The 11,952-nt window shown below is 63.4% G+C and overlaps 1 protein-coding gene across 1 annotated transcript; it reads left to right on the top strand.

Moving 5' to 3' along the window:
- Positions 1 to 2,951: 2,951 nt before the first annotated feature.
- On the top strand, positions 2,952 to 11,952 carry LOC105103087 (A-kinase anchor protein 17A). The gene is made up of 5 exons (XM_064482646.1): positions 2,952 to 3,096; positions 4,738 to 5,515; positions 6,188 to 6,336; positions 9,074 to 9,314; positions 10,124 to 11,952. Exons 2-5 carry the CDS (start codon positions 4,754 to 4,756, stop codon positions 11,069 to 11,071), a joined length of 2,100 nt encoding a protein of 699 aa, XP_064338716.1. The 5' UTR covers positions 2,952 to 3,096; positions 4,738 to 4,753; the 3' UTR covers positions 11,072 to 11,952.

Raw genomic sequence — 11,952 nt, 5'->3', positions numbered from 1 at the left:
CCCCAGGACCAACAGGAGGGGAGAGAGCATTTCCTTCACTGTCTGCACCTCACAGTGTGTCTGTTTCTTTTTGTCATGCTGCTAATGCACAAGAAGTGGCATTAAAACTCCTGGGATAAATGAAGAACTATCTAACAAGTGACTGAATTGCAAAGGGTGGATTTCACAAATAGAGTAAGGTCCATGGGAAACCGAGCTGGTGTCTTTGCTGAGGATGGGTGGCCCCCAGAAGAGCTTGGCTTCAAGAGCAGACCAGATGATTAATATGGGGGGTCTGTCCCAGGTCTCTCTCCCGGCTTCAAGTGGTTAGCTGGCAACCTCAGGTGTCCTCCTTCGGTGTCCCAGGGTGGGTGACAGCCATTGTTCATTAAGGAGGTGGGTGCGCCACCTGGCGGAAAGGAGTCATTTTGAACAAAGTCTTGAGAGGCATGGGTATGTGAGGTGGATGGAGAGAGGGAAGGCTAGATGGGTAGGTGGGTCGATGGGTGGATGTAGAGGTGGGTGAGTGGGTGGCTGGATGGACGAGTGGATGGGCTGGTAGACCGATGGATGGATGGATGGAGAGACAGACAGATGGGGGTGGGTAGAGGGTGAATGGAGGGATGGGTGGGTGGGCAAGGAATGGACACACAGATGGATGGATGGGTGGATGGATGGGTGGGTGGATTGTTGGATGAGTAGACAGATTGGCTGAGGTGGATGGGTGAGTAGACCAATGGGTGAGTGGATGCATGGATGGATGGGTGGGTGGATGGATAGATGAAGAGACAGACAGTTGGGGGTAAAGGAGGAAGGTGAATAAAAGGATGGGTGGGTAGGCAGGTGAATGGACACACAAAAGGATGGGTGGATGCATGCATCAGTGGATAGATGGATGGATGGATGTACTGTTGGATGAGTAGATGGATGGGTCGATGGATGGATGGATGGGTGTGTGAAGTAATGGATGGGTACACAGGTAGATGGATAGATAACCAGGTAGTCAGATGCATGTACACTTATATGCAAACATTTATATGTGTGCATGCATACACTAGGCATTCTTCTTGTAGAAACAGATTAATGAGATCTCTGGACATGGCTCAAAGTGAATGAGATGCCGATACAGAGGGGAGAAAGCATCTAACCTGGGGTGGGGGGCAGTATCCAAATCCAGAGGGAAGCCACAACTGGGATAGCTCTGGGTTCAGAAACAGTCCACCAGCTTGCTGGTCTCAATTCTTGTAGTGCCTCACGGAATGCCTGCACCTGGCATGGACCCAGGTACCCCTGTGTCCACTGTAATTAGTTACATTAAGATGAGGTCACAGTGGACTAGGGTGGGTTTGATCTAAGGTGGCTGGTATCCTTATGGGAAAAAGAGACAGAGAGACAGACACACAGAGAGAGGATGGTCACGTGAAGACGGGGACAGAGATGGCACTGATGCTCTCAGCAACCCAGGGACACCAGAGGTTGCCGGCTGACCACCCGAAGCTGGGAGAGAGGTCTGGGACAGAGCCTTCCTTACAGCCAGCAGAGGGAATGCACCCTGGCCGCACCTTGACTTCAGACTTCTGGTCTCTAGAAAGGTGAGGGGGTACATTTCTGTTGTTTGTCCCCCCCCCCCCACTTGGGGTCATGTGTTAGAGCAGCCTTTAGGAAACAGAGTGATGCTAAGAAAATAGGTGCTTGTTCAAGCACAGAGAGGAAGTCATTTCCTGCAGGGGGGAAAAGAGCACACATTTCTGTGGCTAGGGAGGACTCAGATCCATATGTTCATTCCAGATGTGTTAGTTGTGTGTGGCTCTGTAGCAAAGGACTACGATCTTAGCGGCGTGTCATCTCAGAGTTTTCGTAAGTCAGAGATCCAGATGCAGGCTCACCGGCCTCACCAGGCAGAAGTAAAGCAGTCAGCCATTAAGAAAACCAACATAATATTTTCAGGCAGTGACATGAACTCTGAAGACAATAACAAAAAGCGGTGATGTGAATAAAAAGTGGGGACAGAAGGGAACAGTTAGAGATGTTGGTTCTCAGAGTGCCGTCCCTCGATCAGCTGCACCACCTGAGAACGTGGTAGGCGTTCAAATTCTCAGGCCCCACCCCAGACCCAGGCTGAAGTCAAGCTGCCAAGCTGGCCAGGAGAGGGGGGTTTTCGGAGTGCTCAGGGGTTCAGGGGTTGTTGGAAGAATTCAGTTTCTTGTGTTGGAGCATTAAGACCTTCATCTCCCGGAAGCCATCCGCCAATCCCTGCTGAGGGGTCTTTGCCCCCAGGCAGTTTGGTTCCTCGAGGCAACCAGGCTGTGTCCCCTGCTGCTTCAAATCTCGCTGGCTTCGACACCTGATTAGGTCAGGCCCACCCAGAATAATCTCTCATTTCATTAACTTGAATCAACGGGTTGAGGACTTGAATTACATCTGCAAAATGCTTGCACCTGTGGTCCTGTAATCCTGGGGGTGATATCTCATCTTCTTCCCAGTCTCTATCCATGCTCAACAAGAGTGATATATACAGCCCTGCACATATTACTCCAGGACAAAGAATTGGAGCTACAGATAATAGCTTATGATAAAATTACATTGATATTCGATGTGTGATGCATAATTACAAAAATAATTTAGGCCTAAACACCTGCCCTCTGTCCTAAGTCCGGCGGCCCCGCACTCCGGCCCCAGGTGCGGCCTCTGCTCAGACCTGAACGCAGGAGGAGGCGTGGGGAAGCGGGATGGGCTCGCGCACGCGCAGTGCAAAGCCCGGGCCAGCCTCTTCCCCCACCCACTCGGCCCCGGAAGTCCCGCCTCTGGAGGCGGGGCCAGGGCCGCGAGGAGAAACGGGCAGTCGCCGCGCGGCCGCTTCCGCGGGCCCGGGCGCCGGAAGCGGAAATGCGTCACAGGGGCGGGCTGCGGCGGCGGCGGCGGCGGCGGCGGCGGCGGCGGCGGCGGCGGCGGCGGCGGCGGCGGCGGCGGCGGCGGCGGTGGGTCGCGTCGGGGGCGCCTCCGGCGGACGGTGGCGGCGCCGGGCGGGGAGGCCGCGCCTGCCGGGGTCGTCGGTGCCCTGCTGAGAGCTGGGGCCAGGGCGGCGGCGGCCTGGGACTCAGGCGGAGCCCCGCGCCGGTGAGCGCCGCCCGCAACCGCCCCCCCTCCGCGAGCCGGGCCGGGCCGGCCGGGCGGGGGTCTCGGGGGCGGGGACCCGGGGCAGGGGTGTCGAGGGCCGGGGTCTGCGGGGTCTCGGGAACGGGCACCGGGGGCGGGGAACCCAGGGTTCGGGGGCGTGCGGGAGGCCGGTGGCGGGGCCGTCGGGGCCCGGGCGCCTGGGGTCGGGGTATCGAGGGTCGGGGGCTGCGAGGAGGTGGGGACCGGGACTGGGGTGACGGGTACCGAGGGCGGGGGTCTCCGGGAGTCTTGAGGGCGAGGACACAGGGGCAGGGGGCGGGGGTCCCCAGGGGCTGGGAGACGAGCTAGGGGCGACTGGGGTTACGGGGGGGTTCCCAGCGGGCCACGGGTACCGGGGGGCAGGGGCGGTGCCAGAGAGGCGGACGCGACAGAGGTTGGGGGTAACGAGGCTGTACCGGGGGGACCAAGGTTAATGGGGGTGTACGGGGGTATCGAGACGACCCCCGGGGGGCGTCTGGGGAGAGGGTAGGCCGGAGCTGGGGGCGGCGCAGCTGCAGGGAGTGGAGGTACTGGCGGCGGCGGCGGCCAGGAGTACCAGGGCAGCAGCGGGCTGGGGGTCATGCCCCCGGTACAGGGGCAGCCAGGTGACCAGGGCAGCCGGGGTTCCTGGCAGGCAGTGGGGGTGCCAGGTTTCTGGCTCAAGCACCCCCCGTGGACCTCCGGGTCCTGGGGGAGGCTTCTGGTCTCAGCCCAGGTCAGAGCCCCTCTCCTAGCTGCCCAGTGCCCCAGACCTGCCCAGGTGACTCTTCCCACCACCTGGGGCCCGCCCCCCAAGCTCCCACCACCTTGGGGCTCCTCCCCGAGCTGGGCAGGCAGCCTCTGAGAGCTCGCTGGTGGGCGGACAGATAGCCGAGGCCACCACCTGTATTGTTTGCGTTTCCCTGGGCTCATCGCTGGGGCCTGGCTTTCCGGAAGTAGCCACTTGTCAGGCCAGTAAGGAAGACGCGGTTGAGGCATAGGGTGCGGACTGCTCCCAGCCCCCGGCTTCGGAAGGGCCCTCTCCCTTTTTCTGCATAATCTGGGCAACGAGAGGATGTGTCTGCCCACAGCAAGGATGTTGAAGTGGATGGTCCTTGGCTGTTTTCTCAGCCTGAAACTTCCTGTTTCTTCAGGGGAAACACAAGGGCTCTTTCTCCCCCACAGACCGTCCCAGAAGCGTGTTCTGGGCCGTCCCTTCCCCAGCAGGTTGTCTGCACCTTCTGGTGGAGGTTGCCAGTGGAGCTGGCCCGTGCCTGGTACACCCAGGGCAGGGAGCTCCCTGCTCCCCAGACCCTGGGAGAGCTGCTTCTACTGTTGGGGGTAGGTCAGTGTCGATGGGGGCTTTGGGCAGTCAGCCGATCCTAACAGATTTTGTCAGTCTAGTTGGTTTTTTCCGCGCTTTCCTGTAATCTGACAAAAGCACTGACATCTCAGGGTATGAGGGCCTTTCGTGAGGTAGAGACCAATGCCTCTGACCTGGCAGAGGAGACGACTGGCTTCCCTTCTCTGGGTCCACAGTGCCAGCCAGCCCGGGGCCGCCTCTCCCCAGCTGGTCTCGGGGTGGCTCTGACGGCTGTGGGTGTCTGTGTGTGTCTGTTCCAGGCCCAAGGTCCCGGCTATGGCCGCGGCTACCATCGTCCACGACACGTCTGAGGCAGTGGAGCTGTGCCCTTCCTACGGCCTGTACCTGAAGCCCATCACGAAGATGACCATCAGTGTGGCACTCCCGCAGCTGAAGCAGCCGGGCAAGTCCATCTCCAACTGGGAGGTGATGGAGCGGCTCAAGGGCATGGTGCACAACCACCAGTTCTCCACGCTGCGCATCTCCAAGAGCACCATGGACTTCATCCGCTTCGAGGGCGAGGTGGAGAACAAGAGCCTGGTGAAGTCCTTCCTGGCCTGCCTGGACGGCAAGACCATCAAGCTGAGCGGCTTCTCCGACATCCTCAAGGTGCGTGCCGCCGAGTTCAAGGTCGACTTCCCCACCCGCCACGACTGGGACTCCTTCTTCCGCGACGCCAAGGACATGAACGAGACGCTGCCCGGGGAGCGGCCGGACACCATCCACCTGGAGGGGCTGCCCTGCAAGTGGTTCGCCCTGAAGGAGTCGGGCTCCGAGAAGCCCAGCGAGGAGGTGCTGCTCAAGGTGTTCGAGCGCTTCGGGGAGATCCGCAACGTGGACATCCCCATGCTGGACCCCTACCGCGAGGAGATGACCGGCCGCAACTTCCACACCTTCAGCTTCGGGGGGCACCTGAACTTCGAGGCCTACGTTCAGTACCGCGAGTACGTGGGCTTCATCCAGGCCATGAGCGCCCTGCGCGGCATGAAGCTCATGTACAAGGGGGAGGACGGCAAGGCCGTGGCCTGCAACATCAAGGTGAGGCCCGGCCCCGTGCCCCGGCCCCCAGCCCCGGGGTGGGTGGGGGGTGGTCCCCGCGGATGCAGTCCCTGCATTAGGCCCGGCCCCTGGAGTTCCACGCGCACAGACAGAAAAGCAGGTGGCCCCCACTCCCCTTTTACGAGCTCTGTCTTGGGAAGCGGGGGGAGGGGGGGCGGACTTCGTGACGGTTCAGGCGCTGACGGTCGGGGTGCCCTGAAAGGCACTGTGCCGGGCGTCCCAAACGCGTCTGCGAAGCAGTGGGTGTTCCCTTCGTCAGTCCAGGCTCTGACATGTGGTGGTTTCACAGCAACAAGGCAGCCAGCCTGGCTCTGAGGAGGAGCTGGGGCTTTTGTGGCTGGGAAGTCGCAGGCCGGGTGGCAGCTGGCCGGAGGGAACGGTGCCCCCCCCCCCATAGCGGGAGGGGGGAAGCTGTCTTGGAAAACGGGAGACTTTGTTTTGGCAGTGAAGGCGAGTTGTGCCTCAGGGAGCGTCTGCACCCCTGCTTGACGGGGGGCTTGCTGGGAGGGGTTCCGGCCTGGCCGCCGAGTGTGACGCCGGCCCCTCGGGGGGAGGGTGTCCCGGGAGCCCGTTCTCTGAAATGAATCTGGGGGGCCCCCTCTCAGGAGCGCTTATGGGGTCCTCCTATCCTGCCCCGCTTTACCCCTGCAGGTCTCTTTCGATTCGACCAAACACTTGAGCGACGCGTCCATCAAGAAGCGGCAGCTGGAGAGGCAGAAGCTGCAGGAGCTGGAGCAGCAGCGGGAGGAGCAGAAGCGCCGGGAGAAGGAGGCGGAGGAGCGGCAGAGGGCCGAGGAGAGGTACCTGCCGCCCCGCGCGCCTCGCGGTTCCTGCCCGGCGCCCGGGTGCGCGCGCGCGTCTGTGTGTCCGGGTGCGCCTGCACGACCGCAGCTGGAGACTCAGCCCACCTGCCCCTCTCCCCGGAGGTCACCTCCTGCCCCCCACGCCGCCCCTGCCTGGTGGCCTGGCCTGGGCCTTGCCCTCCGAGTGTCCCTGGGCGCCGTGCGCGTGTCCTGCTGAAACGGCCACCGAGTCTTGGCTGTTCTGCGGGTTTTTGCGTTTACACCGAAGTTGCCTTAACGACGTGAAGCCGGGAACGCACGACATAGGGCGGGTTTTATAAAGTCATTTAGGAGGACTTTAATGTATCTGCGGTTCAGGCATCAGAAGGCAGACTCGGGCCACGCTGTTGTTTTCTGTGCTGTGAGAGCAGCATGACCCGTGACACCGCCTGGACTTTGGAGAGCAAGGAGCTGCTCCTGTCCCGTCCTGGCCGCTGTCCCGCTCACGTTTCCATCCAGCTTCGTGTCCTGTGTGCGTGTGCGTATGTGTGTCACAGGCTGGGCTTGTGACCTGCGTCTCGCCGAGTGCTGTCTAAATGTGCTGGGTCTGCCCAGGCCCGTTCTTTCCCCTTTCTGTGAATCCCTCGGCTGGGTTGACTCAACTCGTGCCCCGACCGTCCGGCTTCTGTTTTGTGTTCCCTTCTTCACCGACGTCAGTAATGGGGATGCAGAGCTGTGTCTGCGTTCAGCGGTTTCCTTCTTTGCATCAGAGCCCTATTCCACAGTAGTGGGTCCAGACCACGCTGTCTTCTTGATGCGCCCCGTGTGGCTCCCCTGCTGCCAGGGGTTGGGGGGGGCATTGGGATGGACAGACGGGTGGTGTGTGGGAGGTTGTGGGCATGGGTCGGGGAGCAGAGGCCCCACAGGAGCCCCAGAGCAGGCAGGCCGTGCCAGGGGGAGTCGGGGCCGGGGTGGCACTGGAGCGGGGTTCAGAACTTACAGAGGACAGTCCTGGCGTCAGCATGGTCCTCTGGGGCAGAACCAGGGAAGGTGGTGGGGGCTCAGGAGCCTGCAAACCGCCCCCCCCAGCTCTCATCCCGGATGGGCCTTGTTCTCCACTCTTCCAAGATGAACTGACCGCTGAGCCCCGAGCTGGGGTGCTGAAGCGTCACCCACTGCATTTCTGAAAGCAGCTCTGAGGTCTCACTAAAGGCAGTTTCCTTGACCTTGATGGAACCCTGAGACTCAGGGCAGCTTTCGAGGACAGACGGCAGAATGTGTCCCAGGGAGGCGTGAGGACACGGGCCCACAGCCAGTGGGACGGCGCCTCTGCTGTGGTCACAAGGGTGCAAAGGGCTGTCTGGGACGAGAATGGGGCCGGGATGGTGGACAGGGCTGGGTGGCTGGGCAGGCGACCCCACTGTGGGCCTAAGTGTGAGCCGGGCCTGGGGAGCCAGGGCATCTCTGCCACGGGGGAGGGTGCTTGAGTCCTTTGGTCTTAAAAGGGATCAGAACGTAACCTGCAGCCATCACGTCCTGGACATGGAGAGTCCTGCTCTGGCTGCTTAGAGCGGTGGTCACTCACAAGTCCCTGCGAGGCCGCTCTGACCCACGGCTCCGGAAGGACACCTTCCTCCTCCATGTCAGGGGAGGTGGGGTCCCCCGCTTCCTAGTCCTGGTGCTCTGTGTCTGTGGGGTCTGGCCCCAGGGAGCAGTGTTAGCTCTTCTGCAGATGGTCACCCTCCTGCCCTCACAGGTGGCACCTGTGTGGTGTCCTGCCCAGAGTGGCCTTGCCTCCCCTCTGCCGGCCCCACCAGTTACTTGGCGGCTGCAGGTGTGCTGTACGGACACACCCCTGGGTTTTCAGACTCGCCCTGTTGGTCGGGGTCTTGGTTGCCTTCGGGGCCTGGTTGCGGCCCCCAGAAGGGGTGCTGTGAGGATGCTGCTGGTGGGCGTGGTGTGTTCCCAGCGCGCTCAGTGACTGTGCGTGGGGTTAATGTGACCTTGCAGGGTCGTGTGCTTTCAGGGACCCCTCGACCGGGGGGACACCCCACAGCACACGGGATGGATTTGTGTTCCCATGTGTTGCCTTTTCTCCAGTTTCCTGTGAAAGGGGCTCCCCCAGTCCAGTCTCTCTCGGTTTGCAGGGTGCTTCCAGAACCCTCCTGTGGCTGGGCATGCGGGCTTCATGCGTGTCCGGGGCCCGGGGTTCTGGTGGTGTGAAGGCTGGGGCGGGAGGGGGGTTCTGTCTCCCCCGGGGGGCTCGTTGGAGAAGTTGCCGTCGGAGCTGGACCTGCCTGGCCAGTGAGCTCATGTGCCCGGCGGCAGCCGTGCCAACAGGCGGCCGAGGGACCGCCGGGAAGCCTGCCGGGACCTCTCTGGGCGAGGCCGCTGCAGCCCCCCTCCTCCCGCCCATCCTGCCCCCACCAGCGTGCCCCTGGTTCATACTGGTTCAAACCACCTGAGTTGCGTCCGCGCGCTGGGTCCTTTCTCCAGACTTTCAGGGTGGGGGTCACACTGGGCAGGGCTCTCTCCCGAGAGGCGATGCCCCCTCACCTGGCACTCCCGCCGCACCTGGGTCCTTGGACTCGCCCGAGGTTTGGTGGCGCAGCTCGGAGGACGAATCTCGATGCACAAACCTCGGCGCGGCGGCCCTCCCCCGCTCGCCGCGCGGCCCCTTCCATGCACCCGGGCTTTGCGCCCTGGCTCTGGCGCGGCGTCTCTGCCTCACCGAGGCCTGGTGTGTCTCGCGCAGGAAACAGAAGGAGCTGGAGGCGCTGGAGCGCGAGAGGAAGCGGGAGGAGAAGGTGCGCCGGCGGGAGCAGAAGCAGAGGGACCGCGAGCTGCGCCGTAGCCAGAAGAGGCTAGAGAAGCTGCAGGCGGAGGAGCAGAAGAGGCTGCACGAGAAAATCCGGCTGGAGGAGCGGCGGCTGCTGCTGGCCCAGCGCAACCTGCAGTCCATCCGGCTCGTCGCCGAGCTGCTGAGCAGGGCCAAGGTACCGCCGCCCCCGCCCGCCCGCCCGCCGGTGCGCCCGCCGCCCACGGGGACGAGGCTGGCGCAGGGGATGGCGGCGGCAGCGTCCCCGCCTCGCTCCAGGCCTTAGAGCCCTGCTGTGCTCTCAGAGAGCTGGCCGAGCTGGGATTGGGCATCCCCTGCATCCAGGCTGGTTCAGGTGGGAGGCCAGGGCTGAGCTGGGTTGCCGCGCAGGGGACTTAGGCCTTGGGAAGGCAGGGCGCGCCTCGGAGCCCCACCTGGCCGTGCCCTTTCTCTGTGATTTGTCCTTGTCCGCCACTGCGAATCCGACAGGTCTCAGTGGTGCTGTGTGGACGGCCCTCCACGCACCTCCTGGAGGCCCGACCGGTCACTCCTGCGGGCCCGGGGCGCGCGGACTACCTGGCCGGGTGTTCGTGCGTGGGCAGGCCGTGTGCCCGCGGAGTCAGGCGCGGGGCGACTCTAACCTGTTGTCTGATGACAGCTGTGATCAGTCCCGGGGAAGCGGCGTGGCGCGCGCGGAGACGTGTGGCGGCTCAGTTCTTGTTCCGCGGTGAACGGTGAAGACACTGACCCAGGCAGGCCCCCGCCTCCCGCGACAGCGTGCGTCTGCGCCCTAGTCTGCGCCCCGCGTGGGGGCGACCTCCCCGCCTGACGGCAGGGCCGGCCCGCCCGCCCGCGAGGCCTGCCACGTCGCTTTGCCGCGGGTTTCCTTCCGGCTCGGACGCGTGCACGCGCACACGGGCTGCTCGGCGCCCCACCCCGCGCCCGGGCTCGGCTCTCCGCTCAGGCGCGCCCCCCTCTGTCCCGCAGGCGGCGAAACTGCAGGAGCAGGAGCAGAAGGAGGAGACGCTGCGGCTGCAGCAGCTGGAGGAGCGGCGGAAGCTGCAGGAGGCGGAGCTGCGGCGCGTGGAGGAGGAGAAGGAGCGCGCGCTGGGGCTGCAGCGCAGGGAGCGGGAGCTGCGACAGCGCCTGCTCAGCCTCCTGCTGAGCCAGAAGGCGGACGGCGGCCCGGGCCCCGGCGAGCGCGCCGTCTCCCACGAGCTGCTGCAGCCCGTGCTGGACATCCTGCACACCGTGTCGGCCGGCTGCGCGGGCGCCGCCGCGCTGCACCCCCCAGCCGGCCCGCCGCCCCCCGGCGTCGCCGAGGAGAGTGCGCCGCGGCCCGCTAGCGACGGTGCGGCCCAGAACGTGAATGGGAGCGTCCCCGAGGGGGCCCCGGGCCCGGAGGCCCCGAGTCCGCGCCTCGCGGCCCCCGACGACAGCCCCTCGGAGAAGAGGTGCCCCGGCATCCTGGCCTGCATCCCCGACAACACCCAGCAGCCCAAGGGCGCGCCCGCCGCCTGCGACCACAGCGCCGCGCCCAGGAAGGACGCCCGCTCCGAGCAAGACAAGTGCAACCGGGAGCCCAGCGGGGGCCGCGGCCGGGCCGGCGGGGACCGCGGCAGCGGCGGCGACGACAGGCAGCAGCGGGAGAGGAGCCGGCCGCGGCGGGCCGGCAGCCGGGAGGACGGGCGGCCGCAGCACAAGGAGCGGCGGCCCCACCGCAAGCGCTCGCACCCGGACGGCAGCCCGCGCCGGCGCAGCGCCAGCCCCGAGCACGGCCGGTCGCGGCGGTCCCACAGCAGAGACCGGCACGGCCAGCGGGAGAGAAGCCGGGACCGCAGGGGCGGCTCCAGCCGGAAGCGCAGCCGCCACCGCCGCGGCGAGCGGTCGCGCTCGGGGTCCCCCGGCCGGCACCGCAGCGCCTGGAACAGGTAATGCCGGGCGCCCGGCCCGTGGAGCCAGCGTCCCGCGCCTCCTCCGCGCCCCTCCCGTCCCGCCCGGCACGCCCATGGAGCCTGTCGGTGAGGACGGCGGCGCCCCCGGGCCCCTGCCCTTCGCGGTCCCAGGCATCGCCGTCCGTCCGTCCGGAGCTTCAGTTTCCCTTCAAACTCTTGATCCGATAGCTTTAACGTCGCCAGTGCTCTGAGAGTCAGGAAAACTGCCCAGGCGGCAGGGGTGAGGGTCGCAGACCCACCGTGCACGTGGAGCGCAGGATTCGTGCTGACTTCACTGGAGCCACGTGTCTCAGCACTGGGGACGGACCGGTGTGGCGGCCATGGCCCCACAGGGCCCTGGAAACAGGAAGCGTTGCCCTGGAGGGGTTTTTTGTTTTTTTGTTGTTTTCCCTTTTTTTCTAAGTTTGAAGATTCGGAATGAAGTTCTGGTGGAGTGCATTTAAGTCACCGGCGAGGAGGCTGTGAGTGGTGTAGGATGGAAACTCAGACCTGCCATCTTTTAAGCTGTGGGCAGGTGGGGAGGTGGAACGGATGATCTGCTGCTCCTTACGTCACCAACATTCACTTTTTACAAATCCAAGTCATTCAGCGTAAAAAAAAAAAAAAAAAGGTTGGTTAAGATTAGCTTTGGTTTCTAGTGAAGGTTAGCCTGTGTGGTTTTTTTAAGAAGCCGTTTTGCTAAATTATTTTTACTTGGAACGTTTCAAACAGACTTATGGCTGCAAACTTGTTAAATTTTATAATTGTTGGCTTCTCCAAGCGAAGCTCAGAAATGCTTAAAAATAGCTGTAATGTTCGCGTTAGGAGACGTGTTTATTCCAGTTTGCATTTTTATGGTAAAATAAAATCCTTTTCCAATGA

Source organism: Camelus dromedarius, chromosome X, assembly GCF_036321535.1.
Source record: "Camelus dromedarius isolate mCamDro1 chromosome X, mCamDro1.pat, whole genome shotgun sequence".
Taxonomy (NCBI): Eukaryota; Metazoa; Chordata; class Mammalia; order Artiodactyla; family Camelidae; genus Camelus; species Camelus dromedarius.
Note: the sequence above shows the minus strand (reverse complement) of the source record. Positions and strands in the feature narration are given on the sequence as shown.